This window comes from Pantherophis guttatus, chromosome 5 (genome assembly GCF_059756535.1).
Source record: "Pantherophis guttatus breed Tessera chromosome 5, ASM5975653v1, whole genome shotgun sequence".
NCBI classification, from domain to species: Eukaryota; Metazoa; Chordata; class Lepidosauria; order Squamata; family Colubridae; genus Pantherophis; species Pantherophis guttatus.
In genome coordinates, this window is record NC_142067.1 from 77330812 (window position 1) to 77352295 (window position 21484).

The 21484-nt window shown below is 36.7% G+C and overlaps 1 protein-coding gene across 5 annotated transcripts in view; it reads left to right on the top strand.

Annotated features, from left to right (window-relative positions):
• The window catches only part of CNKSR2 (connector enhancer of kinase suppressor of Ras 2), a 452425-nt gene that overhangs the window by 343968 nt on the left and 86973 nt on the right, over window positions 1–21484 (top strand). The window contains exon 19 of one of the 5 annotated variants that reach the window (XM_087871349.1): window positions 8801–8836. The exons of the other annotated variants lie outside the window; for them this stretch is intronic. Within the exon in view, the coding sequence (XP_087727475.1) occupies window positions 8801–8836 (36 nt within the window). The remainder of the gene's footprint in view (window positions 1–8800; window positions 8837–21484) is intronic. 5 annotated transcript variants of the gene reach the window in all.

The following is a 21484-nucleotide window of genomic DNA, read 5'->3' on the forward strand; positions in this document are numbered from 1 at the left end:
GAGAGGATTTTAGAGACAACAATATGGTATTGTTTCATAGAAGGGGCCCAGAGTAAGTCCTCTCTGTTAGATCTGGTAGGGTAAGTAGAAATGTGAAAAGTAGACCTGCGTGTAGTCTGGCATTGTGCCAAGAAGGGGTTTATTGGTGATGACCACACCTTACATTGTACCCAGAAGCCTACTGGGAATCTTCGTAACTCATGGAACAGCAATATGATGTGTGAGATTAATTAATTCATTTATTCAGTCAATCAGTCAGTCAACTTTGTAGACCACCCCATCTCACCAAGTGACTGGTCAGCAAACATAATTTTAAAAATAAATACAAAAATACAAAAATTAAAATACATGTCAGCAGAGAATAAATCATTTATCATTATCAGGGGCTGCCACAAAGAAGAGGGAGTTAAACTATTCTCCAAAGCACCTGAGGGTAGAACAAGAAGCAATGGATGGAAACTAATCAAGGAGAGAAGCAACTTAGAACTAAGGAGAAATTTCCTGATAGTTAGAACAATTAATCAGTGGAACAACTTGCCTCCAGAAGTTGCGAATGCTCCAACACTGGAAGTTTTTAAGAAGATGTTAGATAACTATTTGTCTGAAGTGGTCTAGGTTTTCCTGCCTAAGCAGGGGGTTGGACTAGAAGATCTTCAAGGTCCCTTCCAACTCTGTTATTCTATTCTATTCTATTCTATTCTATTCTATTCTATTCTATTCTATTCTATTCTATTCTATTCTATTCTATTCTAGACTAGACTACACTGTGTGCACAATTATTAGGCAAGTGAATATTTTGACTATATCATCATTTTTATACATATTTTCCAACTCCAAACTGTATAAACTTGAATGTTTATATGGGGGAAGGTGTGGCCTAAGGAGATCAACACCCTATATCAGGGTGTGCATAATTATTAGGCAGCTTCTTTTCCTCAGACAAAATGGGGCAAAAAAGAGGTTTAACTGACTCTGAAAAGTCAAAAACTATACCAAGTCTTTCAGAAAGATGCAGCACTCTTTTTTTTATATTGAAAAGTTTTATAAGAAATACAAGCATTTTCTCCCCCCCACCCTTTCCCCCTCCCCTCCTTCCCCCCCACCCCGTTCCCTAGACTTCCCAGAACAGGCACAGGGTATAGCATTCACAAACATAAAGCTAAGATATGCTAACAAATTATTGCATTCATATTCTCCCTAAATCTTTAACTCCTTATAACTCAAAAACTATAAACATAAACTACTTAAAAATATTTCATTCATAAACTATATGAATCTTATTGTTCGGATACTTTTTTTGCATATAGTCAATCCATCTTCTCCATTCTGATATGTATCTTTCATTCAAATGATCTTTAAGATATGATGAAATTTTTGCCATCTCTGCCAGATGCACAACTTTTAAAGTCCATTCCTCAATGGTAGGTGGATCTTCCTTCTTCCAGTACTGTGCCACCAGTAATCTGGCAGCTGTTATTAAATTCAAAACCAACTTGGTCTCTATTACAGTACAGTCCGTGACTATTCCCAACAAAAAAAACTGTGGTGTGAATTTAATTTTTTTCCTTAAAATATTTTGAATAATCCACCATATTTTTATCCAAAAAGCCTTAATTTTTTTACATGTCCACCATATATGAAAATACGTAGCATCTTCACATTCACATCACCAACACTTGGGTTGTAAATTTGGATACATGCAGGCTAATTTTTTTGGGTCTAGATGCCATCTATAAAACATTTTGTAAAAGTCCTCTCTTAAATTTTGGGCTTGTGTGAATCTTACATTTCTGACCCATATCTTTTCCCATGTATCCAACATTATTGGTTCACCTATATTTTGTGCCCATTTTATCATACAATCCTTGACTAACTCTGTTTCCGAATCTATTTCCACTAATACATTATACAACCTTTTAATATGCATTTGACCTTTATCTCTTATTTGCTTTATCAAATTTTCATCCTGCTGCAAAATACCAATTTTTTGATCCTCTCTCCATCTGGCCTGCAGCTGACCATATTGAAACCAAGTCTTAATAATTCCTTCTTCTCTTAATTGCTCCATAGATTTTAATTGTAATCTAACTCCTTCCTTATAAAGGAGTTCCTCATATGTAAACTTATCTTGCTTTTGCTCCAAATTTATATTCTCTATCGAGTGTCTGGGTATTGTCCATATTGGTAACTTATCTTTTAGTTTATATTTATACTTTTTCCAGACACGCAGTAGAGCATTTCTTAATATATGACTTTTAAAAGTCTTATCTCCTTTCTTGTCATACAATAAATAAGCATGCCAGCCGTAGACCAGACCATATCCTTCAATATTCAATATCTTTTCCTCCGTTAAATTTATCCAATCTGTAATTGCTGAGAGGGTAGCGGCTTCGTAATACAGTCTTAAATTGGGCATTTTAAGACCACCTCTTTCTCTGGTGTCTTGCATTATCTTTTGATTAACTCGTGGTTTCTTCCCTGCCCACACAAACTTGTTTATACCCTTCTGCCATTCCTTCAAATTTTCATCTTTTTTAAGTATAGGTATCATTTGAAAAAGAAATAAAAATCTTGGTAAGATATTCATTTTTACAGCGGCTATCCTACCCAGCAAAGACAGTTGCAATTTCTTCCAATTTTCCATCTCTTTCTGTATTTTTTGCCATAACAGTTTATAGTTATATTGATACAATTTCGTATTTGCAGTCATAATATAAACCCCTAAATATTTAACCTTCTTAACTATTTCAAATCCTATTAACCTTTCTATCTCTTCTTTCTGGCTTCTGTCCATGTTTTTAACTATTATCTTTGTTTTAGCTGTATTTATTTTAAAACCAGATACTTGTCCATATGAACGGATTACATCCATCAAGGCTGTAATCGATTGCACCAGTTGGGCTAAGGTAACAACCAGGGCGTCCGCAAATGCTCGTAGCTTATATTTAAACTGTCTAATTCTAATTCCCTTTATTATATCAATCTCACGTATTTTATTTAATAAAATTTCCAGCGTCAAAATAAACAATAACGGAGACAAGGGACAGCCTTGCCTTGTTCCTTTTTCTATATTAAAATTATCTGTTAAACCACCATTGATTATTATTTGCGCTGTTTGTTTTTGATATATTGTCTTAATAGATTGTATAAAATGTTCTCCAAGTTGCATCCTTTCTATTAATTTTAATAAAAATTGCCAATTCAATCTATCAAAAGCTTTTTCAGCATCCAAAAAAAACTAGCACTGCGGGGACCTGGTTGTTCCTTCCCAAATACTCTAATAAATTAACAATTTGCCTTACATTACTTTTCATTTGTCTTCCATTTATAAAACCAGTTTGATCATGATGAATCACTTGCTGCATAACTGTCATTAATCTGTTTGCTAAAATTTTAGCAAAAGTCTTATAGTCTGTATTTAAAAGTGAAATCGGTCTGTAATTTTTAGGATCTGTATAGTCTTGCCCTTCTTTTGGGATCAACGAAATAAATGCTGTCTTCCAAGTTGGAGGTACCTCTCCTCCATGTTGTATATTATTGAATAATTCCTTCAGTGGTTCCACCATTTCCTCCTGTAAACTTCTATAATAAATAGCTGTCGAACCATCCGTTCCAGGAGCCTTACCCACTTTCAACTGCTTAATTGCAAACATAATTTCCTTGGAAGTTATCAATTGATTTAAGCTATCCCTCTGCTCTTTTGAAGTTATAGAAATATTCTCTTTCTGCAGATATCTATCTATATCTATATCTTGAATTTTATCACCAGTATACAGCCTTGAATAAAACTCTAAAAAAGCTTTTTTAATCAATTCTTGCTCATCAACCTCCTTACCCTTGTATTTTATTTTCTCTATTGTCCTTGCTTTCTGCTTTTTCCTTAACAAATATGCCAACCACCTGCCTGGTTTATTGGCATTACAAAAAGTATTATGTTTTGCATATTGTAAATTGGTTGCCACTTGATCTGCTATTAACATATTAAACTGACCCTTCAATAAATTGATTGCCTCTTTAATTTTCCTATCTGTTGGGTTGGCTATTAAAGCCCGTTCCTGTTTATTAATCTCCTCTTCTAATTCTTTTCCTTTTGCCCCCTGTTTCTTTCTATATTTATTATTCAAATATATCAAAATTCCTCGCATATAGGCTTTACTTGCATCCCATACCATTTCCATAGATGTACCCTTTTGCATATTCATAGCAAAAAACTTTCATAAACTTTTTACACTCTTTTACATTTTCTTCGTATCTAAACAAATTATCATTTAACCTCCAGGACCTCCTAGGCTCTTTCCCATACTCCAATTCCATCCAGACTGGACTATGGTCTGTCAATGTTCTTGAGCAGAACTTCGTGTTCTTCACCCTGGATAATAAATCATTGGTAATTAATATAAAATCAATCCTTGAAAAAGATTGATGTCTATCCAAGAAAAAAGTAAAGTCTTTTTTTTCTGGGTTTCTTTCACACCAAATATCCCTCAACTCCCAGTCGTCCATCATCTCCCAGAATGGTTTGGGCAATTTTGCTCTTGTTAAAACATTTTGTTTAGGTCCCTTCTTGTCTTTTTTTACATCCCAAACACCATTCCAAGCCCCCAGTAGGATACAAATTTTATATCTCCATTGTGTCAACTTTGAGTGTAGTAAATTATAAAATTTTTCTTGTTGTTGGTTCGGGGCATATACTCCAATTACAAGTGTTTTTTCTCCTTTTATTAAAAGTTCAATTGCTAAAAATCTTCCTTGCTCGTCCACTTCAACTAATTTTACAATTAAGTCTTTTTTCACATATATAACTATACCATTTTTCTTCTCTGATGCTGCTGCAACATAGTGTGTACCTAATCTTGCATTTATCAAGTATTTTTGGTCTTGTATCCTAATATGAGTCTCTTGTAAACAAATTACTTCATTCTTAAATTGTTTAAGATAGTGAAATATTTTCCTTCTCTTCTGCGGAGAATTCAAACCATTAACATTCCAGATCAAAAATCTAGTTCCCATCTCTGGACCTCTGAAGTGTCTAGAGCAATTTCTGATGATCTTGCCTCATTTGACCTTTAGGTCTTGCTCCTCCCACAGCTTCTATTTTGATAGTTTCTTGGGTTGCTATCTGCAGTTGTTGTTGTTGTTGTTGTTGTTGTTGTTGTTGTTGTTGTTGTTGTTGCTGCTGCTGTCTTAGTTCTTCCTTACGCTTAGCTATTGCTGCTCTGGTCTGTCTTTGATCCTTCAAATATATCAATTAAATCCACATCTTGAACAGCCATCTGAATTTGTAGTGGTTCTTCTTGACCAGTCAAAACTCCCCCCTGAACTACTGTCAGTAGCTCTTCATTCTCTCCTTGCATTACTTCCTTCTTTCTTTTTCCTTCTTGTGATTTGGGTGTCCCAGCCTTTAATACATTGATGTAAAAATCTCTTGCTTTTCATATTGTATTAAGCCGATATCTCTCTCCAGAATATGTCACCACTAAACCGCCTGGGACTTCCCATCTGTACTGTAATTGACGTTTTTTCAGCTCATCCACCAGAAAAGCATACTCCCTTCTAGCTCTCAGCATCTTGTGGGGGGGGGATTTCTTTCATTGTCATCACCTCCTGGCCTTCAACTTGAAGCTTATTTTTAAAAGTAGCCTGTAAAATTTCATTGCGTACTCTCCTTGTAGTAAAATATATTACAATATCTCTTGGTAAGTGTTTCTGTCTGGCCACCCAAGAATTAACACGATATGCCTTGTCAATCTGCCAGCCCAGCTCAGTTTTTGTCTCCCACAGCAACTGTGCCAATGCCTCTGACATCATTTCTTTCAAGTTCTCTTGGTTATTCTCCTTCACCCCTCTGAATCTTAAAGCAAATTCCATATCTCTATATTGTAACATGGTTACATCAACTTCAGCTCTCTCAAGTCTACTGTGAGTCTCTTCCAATTTATTGTCCAAAATTTCCGTAGATTTCTTAATTTCTTCAACTTTATCATCCACCATTTCAATATCACCTGCCAAACAATTAAATGCCAACAATATATCATCTCTGATTTGCTGATTCCGGATTAAAATCTCACATGAAACAGCCTGTATTTTTTCATTAGTTTCATTAATTTTTTCATTAGTTTCATTAATTTTTTCATTAATCACAGTAGCAATTTTATTTTGTGTAGAGCTTTCTGTATCATCTCAAACGTTAAAATCTGTGGGTCTGTTAGAGGGGCAGAGGCTTGCAATCTAGGAATATGAGCTGGGCAGCTTCCAGTGCTCCCAGTTCCTTTAATAGGAACGGTCTTTACAGATTTTGAGGCCATTTTCAGTTTAAATTGATCATTGTATTTTATTCAGAAGCCAAAAAGAAAAGTTCATCAAAGAATTTTCCCAATCGTAAGTTAACTTTAAAATCCTCCTTCTCTCAGCACAGCAGTTCTTTCCAGGCAAGAGGCTACCAAGGAAATGAAACTTTCTGTAACTTTCCCTTTCTCCGCCCCTCCCTTTCAAGTTTTAATCGCCATTTTGTTGCAAATTGCTAACTTGTTACTTCTGAAGGAGGCTATAAACTTTGGAGTTAAGTGTAAATACTTGCAGTCAGACTTCTCCTGGCTTGTTCTGCCTGCAGCAATTAAAGATGTTAAAAATCCCTCCTTTGTTATCAGCAGAGATGGTCGAAGCTTCTAGCTCTGCTAAATAGCGGAGTCTTCCCAGGTCTGGAGCAGATTGGCAGACTTCTAGGGAGCCCTCGCCCTTCGCGCCCCAAGATTTCTCCTAGGGCACTTGGGGGGGCTCTACCTCCGCCTGCCGGCTCTTCTCTCTCCCCTTTGCCCAGGGAGAGGGTTTTCAAGCCCCAGACAGCTGTTTTTCAGCTGTTCTGGGGCTTTTACAGAACCGGGGATCGGGCGCCCACGGAGGAGCGTCAGCGAAGTCCTGTGGAGCCAACCGGAAGTCTGTAGATGCAGCACTCTTGAAATTGCCAAGATATTGGGGTGTGATCACAGAACCATCAAATGTTTTGTTACAAATAGTCAACAGGGTCGCAAGAAACGTGTTGAGAAAAAAAGACACACATTAACTGCCAAAGATTTGAGAAGCATCAAATGTGAAGCTACCAGGAACCCATTATCCTCCAGTGCTGTCATATTCCAGAACTGCAACCTATCTGGAGTGCCCAGAAGTACAAGGTGTTCAGTGCTCAGAGGCATGGCCAAGGTAAGGAAGGCTGAAACCCAACCACCACTGAAGAAGACATTGTCAGTTTGTTGCAGAAATCACATCCAGAAAAGCACACACAGATAACTGATTCAGTAGGATTCATTAACTTCTCTTTATATACATAATAACACATACAATACCAAGAGCAGATTCTTCCAATATGGTAGAGAGTTACAGGCAAAACACACAGGCAGAGGAGAGAATAGCAGAGATGAGTTTCTGTTTCAATTCAGCAGAGGGACTCAGAAGTTAAGCCATGCCCAGTCTCCAAAACTTTCAGTTTCTAAACAGTCCCCATTAACTGGTCTATTCCAGTCTGTGAATATTCATACTCTGACACTCATCCCTTCATAACTGGAATAGAAATAAATCCAAGTAACTTAATATTCTTCAGATACCTGTATTTGAAGACTCAAATTCACAGTTACTTTAAAATACCTGAGATTTCCTTTTGATACCTATCCAACACAATTGCGTTGGTGCAGCAATAAAGCTCTTCTCTTATTAGCAAATTCTTCTATCTGTGATACATCCTTTGCAATGAAACAGAGATCATCCACAAATGCTAATAATTGACAATCTCCACCTTTTAACTTTCCAGTATATATACAACCATCAGCCTTGCAATTCTTGAACCCAAGACCCTTCAATGCAGTATCTAGACAGATATTTCAATTCCTGGCTGACTGCTTCAGCCCATAAATGGTCTTGTTCAATTTGTATACTGTGTTAGGCTTTTTATTTTTATACCCTGGTGCTTGAACCATGTAAATTTCTTCCTTTAATTCTGCATTGAGGAATGCAGTGGTTATGTCAAAATGCCCAAAAATTTTTTTTTGAAAAATTTTATTTTTTAAACAAACATACATAAAAACATAAAAACATCTTCAATTGCACACAGTGTTTCGGTTGGTTACAAGTCTTTTGTGCGTCCTCACCATATTCATAGCTTACAGTTTACCTAAATTCTTGTATTATCAATCTCATATACATCTTTGTATTATTATCCTTGTTAATCACTTATTTGATTATGGCTATTCTTCCCTCATTTTGTAGTAAATATTCTAAGATTTGAGTTAATTTATATTATCACATTCATTTCATCATCCTAAATCGATCCAATAATAATACATCTTTATGTTATATTTTATATAGTTCTACAATTCTTATATTAGAAAAATCTCTATCATATTTCATTTCCATATTTTTTTATCTAGCCATTGACAAAATAAATCCCATATCTTATAATATTGTTTATCTTCTTGTTCTCTAATTTCAAATGTCAATTTACTCATTTCAGCACATTCCATTATTTTCTTAATAACTTCATCTTGCGTTGGTATTTTCTCATTTTTCCAATTTTTAGCAAACACAATTCTAGCCGCTGTTAATACATTCACAATCAGATATCTCAATTCTCTATTATATATTTCAGGTACAATCCCCAATAAAAAAATCTCTGGTTTAAAATCTATGTGCTTTTTTATCATTTTTTCCAAACATGCGTGGAGTTTAGTCCAGTATTTTTTGGCTTCTACACATGTCCACCACATATGGTAATATGAACCCAGTATCTGATGACATTTCCAACATTTTTCAGATTTATTCTTGAACATTCTGGCTATTCTCGTTGGGGGTAAGTACCACCTGTAAAACATTGTATACAAATTTTCTTTATATGCAGTTGACATTGTCATTTTATAATTTTGCGACCACAGTTTTTGCCATTTCTCTAAGTCAATCCCATGTCCAAAATTTTCCCCCAAGCAATCATTGTTTCTTTGACTTGTTCTTCTTCCAATTTAACTTCCAATAAATATCCATATAGTTTTTTAATTACGTTTTCATCAGTACCTGTTAAAATTTTATCTAAATTAGTCAAATTATCATAAAAACCTTCTGTCTTAAAATCTTTATCGTATCTAGAATGTATTTGCAAGTAGGAAAACCAATTTATCTTTATACCTTGTTCTTCTAATTCTTGCATAGATTTAAGTCCACCCTTTCCATTCAATAATTCACTATATCTAACAATTTGTTCCTTTCTAAATGTTATTGAATATGAGAATGCTTCATTAGTTGATAACCAGACTGGATTTTTTAAATAATGTTGTCTTTTAATCTTCTCCCAATTTAATAGCAAAGCCTTTCATATAAAATGTCTTCTAAAATACCCGTGTTTTTGTTCCCTTGTACCATAAAAAAGCATGCCACCCCAACAACAAATCATGTCCTTCTAAAGTCAATAATCTAGTATTTCTTAACATTATCCATTCCTTGATCCACATCAAATTTGTCACTTGGTAGTATAATTCCCAATTAGGCAAGCCAAATCCTCCTCTTATTCTAGCATCTTGTAACAATTTTAATTTTATTCTCACTTTTTTTACCCCCCTGCCAAATGTATTTCAACACTATTTTATTTAAATCTTCAAAATACTCTTTCCCCAACCTAATTGGAATTGTCTGGAACAAGTATAGAATTCTAGGTAGTATATTCATCTTAATCGTTGATATTCTCCCTATTAACGGTAATTGTAAATTTTCCCACTTTGCCAAATCTATCACTATCTGTTGTTTGAGTTTATTGTAATTGTTCTCTTTGAGAGTACTACATCTTGCTGTCAAGTATATCCCCAAGTACTTAACCTTATTTGTGACCTGTATCTTCAATACTTCCGCCAGTTCTTCTTTTTGTTTTGTTAACATATTTTTTGTCAAAATCTTCGTTTTGTCTTTATTTATTTTCAAACCTGCTACTTTTCCATATTCTCCTATCTGGTCTATCAATTTAATTGCTGTTTCTAATGGATCTTCAAGAATAAAAACCAGGTCATCTGCGAATGCTTGCAATTTGTATTCTTCCTTTTGAATTTTCATTCCTTTTATATCTTTTTCTTCTCTAATATTTCTGTTTAGCACTTCTAATGTTAACACAAACAGCAGAGGAGACAGTGGACAACCTTGTCTTGTTCCTTTTTTTATTTCAATAGACTGTCATTTTTCCATTTATCATTACTTTTGCTGTTTGTTTGTGATATATGGCTTCTATGGCTTAAATGAATTTTCTACCAAAGCCCATCTGCTCCAGCTGTAATAACATAAATCGCCAATTCACATTATTGAAGGCTTTCTGTGCATCTAGAAATATCAAAGCCATTTGTTTTTCAGGATGTGCCTCATAATATTCCAAAGTGTCCAGAATTATCCTCATATTATCTTTAATCTGTCTTTTTGGCAGAAACCCATTTTGATCAGAATGTATGAAATTGTTTAGATATCGTTTAAGTCTTTCTGCCAGTATTGAAGCAAAGATTTTATAGTCTGAATTTAACAGGGATATAGGCCTATAATTCTTTATTTGTTGTGGGTCAGTATCCTCCTTTGGAACAAGTGTAATATATGCTTCTGACCATGACTTGGGTAGTTTCATCTTTAACATGACTTCATTCATAACTTCTAACAATGGGAGGCTCAACGATACCTGTAGTGTCTTGTAATATTCCACTGGCAGTCCATCCGAGCCTGGTGCCTTCCCATTCTTTTTTTTTTATTATTGCAAAAGTTTTACAATTACATTTTCACCCCTTTCCCCCCCCCCTCAACCCACCCCAAACTTCCCAACCTCCCTAGCCCTCCCTAACCCTCCCCTCCCCCCGGACTTCCACACAATATATTCATATCAGGTAAAAAAAAAACCTTAGTATAAAATTTATATAAAACTTGAACCCCTCCCTCCCCCTTATAATTTTTTATCTTCATTACATTGAAATATTTCTATCTTGAGATATCATTTTCAAATAAAAACTATTTGATACTTCCTAGTTTGATATTTGTTCTGAACATAATCTATCCACTTTTTCCATTCCCATTCATAAGTCTCTTGTGAACAGTCTTTTAAATATGCTGACATCTTCGCCATCTCTGCAAAACTGGCCATCTTCAGAGTCCATTCCTCGATCGTGGGCAAAACTTCATTCTTCCAGTATTTACCTATCAATAGTCTCGCAGCTGTTATCATGTACAATATCAACTTTGTTTCACCCGAAGTGAAACCCTTAACTATACCCAATAAAAACAGTTGTGGAGAAAATTGAATTTTTTTCTTCAAAACATTCTGCATGACCCACCAAATTTTTATCCAAAAAGCCTTAACTTTCCTACAAGTCCACCAAACATGATAATAGGTAGCATCTAAACAGTCACATCTCCAACATTTTGGCTGAACATTAGGGTACATACACGACAATTTTTTGGGGTCTAAATGCCATCTATAAAACATTTTATAGAAATTTTCCCTCAAATTCTGCGACTGTGTGAATTTAACATTCTGAACCCAAATTTTTTCCCATGTTTCCAACATCACTGGTTCCTCAAAATTTTGTGCCCACTTAATCATACAATCTTTAACCAATTCAGTTTCTGAATCCCTTTCTAACAAAACATTATAAAGCCTTTTAATATGCATTGGACCTTTCTCTTTTATATGTCTAACCAATTCTTCCTCATGCAACATAATACCAGTTTTTTGGTCCTCTTTCCATCTCAGTTGTAATTGATTATATTGTAACCAGGTTAAGTTAATCCCTTCGTCCAACAGTGTCTGTAATGTCTTCAACTGCCATCTGCCCGCATCTGTAAAAAGAACCTCTTTGTATAAAAACCCCCCGAGTGACATTATATTTGTATTCCACATAATATGACCAAGATCCAGCCATAGCGGTATTTTATAATCCCATTTGAATCGGTGCTTCTTCCAAACTCTCATTAAAGAGTCTCTAAGTATACGGCTTTTAAATACTTTATCCACTTTGTTGTCATAAAATAAGTAAGCATGCCATCCAAATTCAAGATCAAAACTTTCTATATTCAGTATTCCAGTCTTTTTCCTTCCAAACCAGTCACTTGCTAAAGTCAAAGCTGCTGCTTCATAATATAACTGTAGGTTTGGAAATTTAAGACCTCCCCTTTCTGGAACATCTTGCATAATTTTCAATTTCACTCTCAGTTTTTTCTCGTTCCAGACAAACTTATTCACTCCAGTTTGCCACTCTTTCAGTTGTTTATCACTTTTAAGCACCGGAATCATTTGAAACAAAAAAAGAAATCTTGGCAAAATGTTCATCTTAACTGCTGCTATTCTTCCAAGTAAAGACAGCTGCAGTTTTTTCCAAGTCTCCATATCTTTCTGCACCTCTCGCCACAAAACCTCATAATTATTTTGAAATAATTTCATGTTTGATTCTGCAACCTGAACTCCTAGATATTTTACCTTTGGTACAATCTCAAAACATGCCCTCCTTTCAAGCTCGTGTTTATGATCTTGTGTCATATTTTTAACTATCATCTTAGTTTTTTTTTGATTCAGTCTAAAACCTGAGACTTTACCATAGTCTTGTATAATGTCCTTCATCTGGATTATTGATTCCATTGGCTGTGTTAGGGTAACGACCAGATTATCTGCAAATGCCTTTATTCTGTAATCCTCTTGCCTTATCATTATACCTTTCAAGATATTAGAGTCCCGTATTGTATTTAACAAGACTTCTAGTGTTAAAATAAATAACAATGGGGACAACGGACATCCCTGTCTTGTTCCTTTTTCAATTTTAAACTCTGTTGTCAAACTTCCATTAATAATAATATGTGCCTTTTGCTCTTGGTAAATTGCTGAAACCGCCTGTATAAATTGATCCCCAAAGTCCATCTTTTTTAAAGTCTTTAGTAGAAAATTCCAATCCACTCTATCAAAGGCCTTCTCTGCATCCAGAAAGACCAGCACTGCAGGGATCTGTTTATTCTTCTCAAGATATTCCAATAAATCTATTACTTGCCTTACATTGTCCTTCATGTATCTACCCTCGATAAATCCCGCTTGGTCATCATGAATCACCTTTTGAATTACTGGCATCAACCTGTTGGCTAATACCTTTGCGTAAATTTTATAATCAGTATTCAGAAGAGATATTGGTCTATAATTCTCCGGGTTTTTTGGACCTGCTTGCTCTTTTGGTATCAGAGAAATATAAGCTGTTGTCCATGATGGGGGTATTTTACCCCCTTGTTGAATATTTTCATTTTTTTTCATTTCATTTTTTTCATTTTATTAAATTTGTATACCGCCCTACTCCCGAAGGACTCAGGGCAGTGAACAGCCATGAAATAAAACATATAAATACAAAATTTAAAATAGAAATAAAACAAGTTAAATAAATTTGGCTGAACCATATTTAAAACCCCAATAATTTAAAACCAAATTTAAAATTCCCATTTAAAGAGGAGAAGTTTAGGTCAGGCCGGCTTGCTGGAATAGGAACGTCTTAAGCGTGCGACGGAAGGTACGCAGATCCGGAATCCTCCGTATCTCGGGGGGGAGCTCGTTCCAGATAGTAGGTGCCCCCACAGAGAAGGCTCTCCCCCTGGGGGCCGCCAGTCGACATTGTTTGGCCGACGGCACCCGGAGGAGCCCCTCTCTATGGGAGCGTACTGGTCGGTGGGAGGCTATTGGTGGTAGCAGGCGGTCCCGTAGATAACCAGGTCCTAAGCCATGGAGCGCTCTAAAGGTGATGACCAAAACCTTGAAGCGCACTCAGAAGACCACCGGGAGCCAGTGCAGCTCACGCAGGAGAAGCGTTACATGGGAGCGCCACGTCGCTCCCATCACCCCCCGCGCGGCCGCACTCTGCGCCAGTTGGAGCCTCCGAGTGCTCCTCAAGGGGAGCCCCATGTAGAGAGTGTTACAATAGTCCAGACGGGAGGTGACGAGGGCATGAGTGACCGTGCGTAACGAGTCCTGATCCAGAAAGGGACTGGCGGACTGGAACTGGCGGATCAGGCGAACCTGATGAAAAATCCTCCCGGTCACGGCTGTCAAGTGCTCTTCTAAAGACAGCCGTGAATCCAGGAGGACACCCAAGTTGCGAGCCCTCTCCGTGGGGGCCAATGCTTCGCCCCCAATAGTCAGCGATGGCACCAATATTACAAAACAAATCTCTAAGTTGTTCCACCATTTCTGTTTGCAAATTTTTATAATACACTGCAGTCAAACCATCCGTTCCAGGAGCTTTAGCTATTTTTAATTGTTTAATTGCTACGATTATCTCCTCCTCTGTTATAGGATAATTCATTCTTTCCTTTTGTTGGTCAGTAATTTTTGTAACTCTTTTATTATCTAAATATTTTTCTATAAGTCCATTCTGCACATCATCTTTAGCATATAATTTAGTATAATAGTCCACAAACGCTTCTTTAATTAGTTTTTGTTGAAAGATTTCTTTCCCTCCAATATCAATACTATCAATAGTCCGTGTACTCTGCTTTTTCCTTAATGTGTAGGCCAACCATCTGCCCGGTTTATTGGCATTAGAAAATGTATTATGCTTCGCATATTGTAAATTTGTTGCAACTTGTTCCGCCATAAGCATTTGAAATTGGTCTTTCAAAAGTTTTATAACACCACGTATTCTTTCATCTGTTGGGTTTTTGATAAGTAGCTGTTCTTTATTCTTTATTTCTGCTTCCAATTCAGATCTTTTCTTTTGTCGAATCAATCTATGTTTAGGGTTCATATAAATGAGCACCCCTCTCATATAAGCTTTACTTGCATCCCACACAATTTCAATTGGGGTACCTTTATTCAAATTTATTTCAAAAAAATCTTTCAAGTGCTTTTTAAGTTCTATTATATTTTTTTCATATCTGAACAAGTTTTCATTTATTCTCCAAGAACGTCGCTCAGTCTTGCCCATCTCAATTTCTATCCATACGGGGCTATGGTCGGTCAAGGTTCTTGGGAAAATCTTTGTTCTTTTTGTCTTAACAAGTAGATCATCTGACAACAAAATAAAGTCAATCCTAGAGAAGGATCTATGTCTGTCGGAAAAAAAAATATAGTCCAATTCTTTTGGATTATGTATTCTCCAAATATCTTTTAATTCCAAGTCTTCTTTCATATCAAAAAAAGTCTGTGGTAATCTAATCCTAGATTTCGCCAAACTCTTTTTATCTAGTTTAGAATCAATTACTCCATTCCAATCTCCCATAATTAGAATAGATCTATAGTCCCATTGCAGTATTTTAGTATGTAACATTTTATAGAAATGGTCCTGTTGTTGATTGGGAGCATAAATTCCAATCAGAAGAATTTGGCCATTTACTGTAAGCAATTCAATTGCTATAAACCTACCATCTTCATCTGCTTCTATAATTTTAGCTGTTAATCTTTTGTTTACATAAATAACCACACCATTCTTTTTTTGCAAAGTTGAAGATATAAAATGTATTCCTAATTTAGAGTTTATCAAATATTTTTGATCTTGAGTTGTGATATGTGTTTCTTGTAAACAAATTATATCATTATTAAATTGTCTCAAGTATGCAAATAACTTCTTCCTTTTCTGTGCTGAATTCAACCCATTCACATTCCAAGATAAGCACTTAATTGTCATCTTTATCTTTCTGAAGCAACGAGCAAAATAACCGAATATCTTCCGGAATCTTCGGTCTTGCTCCCCCCATGGCTCCAGTCTCTTGTGTGGTACTCTTAGCTCCCTTTTTATCTTGTCTTTCCTGTTGTTGTTGCTTTTCTTTAAGTTGCTTAGATTTTGCACGAGTTATGCGCTGATCCTTAACCTCAACCATCCAAACCGGGTCCAAGATTGGAGAAGATTCCAACAGGGGCTCATCAAGAAAACCTCCTTCAGCACCCTGCGTTTCCTCTAACTCCACCTGCTTTGATTGTTCTTGCAGTTCTTGTTGAAGTTGCTTCTTATCACTCTCCTTAATCTCCAGGACTGTAGATGTACGTGGAGATGGTGTTCTCTCTTTAAAAATAGTAGTGTAGAAATGCTCCGCCTTCTCCACAGTATTCAAACGATGTCTTTCTCCCTTATATTTAAAAATTATGCCAGTTGGGGCATCCCACCGAAATGGTATCTCTTGTTTTTGCAGTTCTTTTACAAGAAAGCCAAAATCTTTTCTGGCTTTCAGCATTTTAGGTGGTAGTTCCTTGTATACTCCAATTTGTGCGACCCCCACTTGCACAGAAGTAAGAAAGGATTTTTGCAGGATATCATTTCTTATTGCTCTGTCCGTAAAATATATGACCACATCTCTAGGCAATTGTCTTTGTCTGGCCACCCAAGAATTCACTCTGTAAATTTTATCTATTTTGTAAAAAACCACATCAGGATTGATTTTTAAAATCATTGCCAGAGCGTCAGCGCAAATCTGTCTCAAATCCTGTCTGTCATCCTCTCTGATTCCTCGAAGCCTTATGGCAAATTCCATTGCCCTGAATTGCATCATAACAATTTCATTTTCAACTCTCTGCATTTTATCATCAACATCAGAAATTTTGTAGTCATTGTCTTTCATCTTAACATTGACTTCTGATTTAAATTCTTCCACTTTAGAGTCAACTTTAATAATAAATTCTGCAAGGCCAGACGCCACATCTGATATTTTTTTAGTCACCTTGCCATAATCCTGTTTCATCATATCTTTGATTTCATTAATTTCCTGCATAATTTCCTGTTGAGATTTTTGAAGTTTATCATCTATTTCCTGTTGGGATTTTTGAAATTTATCATCCAAAGCTTTAGAAATAAATTCTTTTAAATTTTCAATATCAAAATCTTTTTTCTGAGTCTGTATCTGTTGAGCAGGGGGAAGCTGCGTTTCATGTTTGTGTGGGGGGGATCCCCCCCCTGCTGCCTTTCCTTCCTGCTTCTTTGAGGCCATCCTGCCACGTAAGCTAGATTTTCTGAAAAGGGAAGTCCCTTTTCCTTTTCCACCTCCACAGAGACTTCTAAAAAAGTCCCCCAGGTTTAATCAAATAGAAACTGGAGTAAAGCAAAGTCAGATTTTAAAAAAAGAGTTTTTCTTGTTTCCCCCTCTTCTCTTATTTCTCTTTATTACAAACGAAGCAACTTTGTAGCAACTTTATATCTTTGTAGCAAAGCAAGATGACTTCACAAATCCACTCTCGCTAGCTCATTAGCTCTAGTGCTGGGCGCCATATTTTTTCAAATCACTTTCACTCGCTCGTATTTTCTCTTGAATTTAAAAGTCAACAGAGCACTAATACTTGCGATTTCCGAGTTTCAGGGTTCCAGTTAATATTTCCGCTGCTTGTTGAGGTTGGTTCCATTCACTTTAAACGTTTGCTGCAGCCGGCTTGTTCTGCAGAAGGCAGAATCGTCCCACGCCGCCCGGAGTCTCAGCAGGTTGGGAGCCGCGCCTGTTTCCTCCCCAGAAGCAATTCCCTGGGGTCTTACAGGGGCGCAACCTGTACCCTGCTATCTCTCCTCCTTCAATCCTCAGGATTTCGGAGTTTTCGAGCCGCTTCTCAATCGCGAAGCGGCACTACAGGTGGCGGGGCTGGCGGTCCTTAAAAAGGCACCGTCGTCGCCGAAGCTAGCAAACCGGAAGTCCTTGCCTTCCCATTCTTTTGTTTTTTAAGTGCTTCAGTTAATTCCATCATCGTTATATTTCCTTCTAACATCATTTTGGTGTCTTTAGAAATCTGGGGTAAATTCACTTTCTGCAGGTATTGTTTGACACTTTCCTCCTCAATATTCTTTTGCTCATACAGTTTTCTGTAATAATCTTGTATAATTTTTTTCTTCTCTTTATTCCCATATCTAATTTGCCCCTGATCATCTATTAGTTGTGTTATTTTTCTTGATGCTCTCTCTTTTTTCAGTTTATATGCTAACCATCTACCTGGTTTATTTGTGTCTTCAAAATAGTTCTGTTTGGCACTTCTAATTTTATGTGCTAAATCCTCTTTTTCTATTAATCCCATTTTATGTTTAATTGTGTCCATTTTTATTTTGATGTCCTTTTTTGTGGAAATTTCTGTAATTCTTTTTCAAGTTTCTTGTAGTCGATTTTTGGGCTTTATAAGCTTGTCTTTTCTTAGTGTTTCTTTTCCTTGCATAGTCTATTATCAAACCTCTAGCATAGGCCTTCATTGTATCCCAAAGATTTTGCACTGATGTGTCTTCCTTTCTATTTTCTTTAAAAAAGAAAGCCAATTCTTTCTCCATTTTCTGTGTAAATTCCTTTTCTTTTAGTACTGTATTATTTAAGGTCCATCTAGATCTTCTCCTTTTTGTCTTCCATATTTATATTTTATAAGAAGGGTTTATTACTCTAGTAGATCTCGGTTCACGTTGTTCTCTATATTCCACGTTGCCACCCACTGCACCTTCTTCTTTTTCAGTCATTGCAAGGCATTCCTCATGTGGTTCAATCAATGTATCTTTTTTTTTAATTTGATTTATATGCCGCCCTTCTCCGGAGACTCAGGGCGGCTTACAATGCGTTATGCAATAGCCTTCATACTTTTGTATATTTATACAAAGTCAGCTTATTGCCCCCACAACTGGGTCCTCAATTTACCTACCTTAGAAAGGATGGAAGGCTGAGTCAATCTTGAGCCTGGGGAGATTCGAACTTACAGTAATTGCAGACAGCTGGTGTTAATCACAATGCTATCAGTCTGCTGAGCCACCAGGCCCAGCAGACTTCTTCTTCTTGTCTCTCTTCTTGTCTCCTCTACTTCCTCTCTAAAGTATTCTGCACGAAATAATTCTGCTTTGTCGATTGAATCTATTTTATATCTTTGTTGTTGCCATGTAAACACAAGGCCTTCTGGTATCAGCCATCTGTAATTCATACCTTTCTTAAATAATATTTTGGTCAAAAAATGATATTTTCTTCTCATCTCCCTCACTCTTCTCGGTATTTGTTTCAAGTCCACATGAGATTTACTAAAAAATCAATTAAAACGCAAATACTACAGATCACAAGAGAGAAAACACTGAAATATAAAGATAAGGAAAATGCCAAATTTTATGGACATGTGCCGCTGCCAACGCTAGTGCCAGCCTTATGCTTTCACTCTTTACAGTTGGCGCGAATACTTCATCATAGTGCATATTTTTCATCTGTGAAAAACCCTGTGCCACTATCCTTGCTTTATATTGTACCTCATTATTGGGTAGTACTTTCTTTTTTGTATACCCACTTACATCCTATGGCTTTGCTACCCTGTGGCAAAGTTATAGATGTGAACATGTTATGTTCACCCATGGATTTCATTTCTTTGTCCATGGCTTCTTTCCACTTTACTTGTTCAATTTTAGGTAATGCCAATACTTCCTTATAGTTTCTTGGCTCATACCATATATTACACACTTTAACTTTACTAGCAGAATACCTGTCAGGTGGAATCCCCTTGTTCCATCGCTCTGACCTGCGTGGCACTGACTGCTCCTGTGCTTCAACCCTCTCTTGCTTCATATCTTTTTCAGCTTCTCCAGTTTCTCCTCCCTGAAAGCTGACACCATCACTAAGTGAGTTACCATCACTAAGTGGATCACCGTCACTAAGTGGATCATTCCATAAATTTGCATCAATTCTGTTCCAATTTTGCTCTGCAAAGGCTGCAGACCTTGGAATGACTATTCTTTTGCTTCCATCACTAAAGCGATAGCCTTTAGAACCTGGCTCATAGCCCATGAACTTGAGCTTTCTAGCCTTTGGTTGTCCCTTTCTTCTAATTGCTTTTGGAATATGCACCCATGCATTACTTCCAAAAACCCTTAAATGTGCCAGAGATGGTTTTCTCCCATATAGCACTGCATATAGAGTATCATTAATTGATGAACTTCACAACCTATTAATTAAATAATTAATATATTATTATTAATAATAATAATTAATAATTATTTAATTTAAATAATTATTAAATATGACCTGCTCAGACCAGAATCCTCCAGCAGTGAGTCCTTCGTGGTTTGTAAGACTCCATTCCGCCTCTCAACTACACCATTCTCAGCTGCTGTGTATGGATTTGTATGGATTTGTGCATCTGTCCCAACCATTGTTGAAAACTTGTTGACATGAATTCTGAACCTCTGTCAGTTTGCAACTGACATACCTGTTGTTTATATCTCCTTTCCACGAAGCTTACCCATTGCTTAAATTTCTGTAGCACCTCTATTTTACTCTTTAGTAAATAGCAGAACCCAAACCTGCTGTACTCATCTACAATGACCAGTGCATACTTTGCTCCTCCCAAACTGGCTTGCATTGACCCAACCAAATCTGCATGTACCAGCTCTAGAGCTCTTGTTGTCTGCCTTGTGCTACTCTTGCTTACTGGGAACGCTTTGGACTTTGATGATTTCCATACTGCACAGTCCAAATATGCCTTACATCCCTTTAAATTTAATTCTTCTGCAAACTGGTCCATCCTTTGCAAAACTCTGAAGCTGGCATGGCCAAGCTTCCTGTGCAAGAGATGAACACATGAATTGTGTGGTGCCACATTTCAAATGTTTGTGCACATTGAACCTTTTGTCCCTGCAACACATAAAGATTATCCTCTTTTATGCCCTGTGCACATACATTCCTATTTCTCTTTATGAGACACCTCCCATTTGCAAATGGGGTCTCAAATCCTTTCTTGTCTAAACTAGAGACACTCAGCAAATTATGCTCCATTTCAGGCACACATAATATATCATTAAACCTTGTTTCCAAATATGGAATTTGCACACTGCCTCTTTCAATGACTTTAGCCTTCTGGCCATTTGCCAAGGCTACTGTATCTCCAGCAGCTGGATCCATCCTGAAAAACAATTTAGAATTGTTAACAATTGCTTGACTTGCCCCACTGTCTTATCAACCATTTGTCTCTGCTATTGCAATAGCTGACTTTTGCCACAGCAACGTGTTCATCCGCTAATTGTCTTCCTTGCAAACAATTTTTGTCTTGCAAATAATTTCTTCCTTGCAAACAGTTTTTTCTTTGCAAACAGTTTTTCTTCAAATGTGTTTTTCCACCACAAATGACGCTCCGCCTCTGTTGTTGGGCTGTAATCTGATCTCTTCTGCTGCTACATTTCTCTTTGCAGACATTCAGTCTGTGGAATTTTCCATTGCTCTTCACTCTCTGCTCCTTGGGCCCCCACCTCAGGAATTTCTCCTCGTGGCTCTTTCTAAAATGGTGCTTGTTCTCCTCAGCAAGCAAACAATCCTTTAAAGCCTCCAAACGCAACTCCTGTTCTGATTTGCACTCAAATAGGGAAGAAACAATGTCCCACGTTTCATCCATACTGTTTAAAACCAACAACACCTTTTGAGATTCAGGAAACTGCATTCCACGCTGTTCTAACTCCACAAACAAAGTTTGCATTTGTACAAAATGCTGTTCCATAGAATCATGTGGTTAGAGGCGGGCTCTGTATAATTTTATTTATTTATTGTTTAT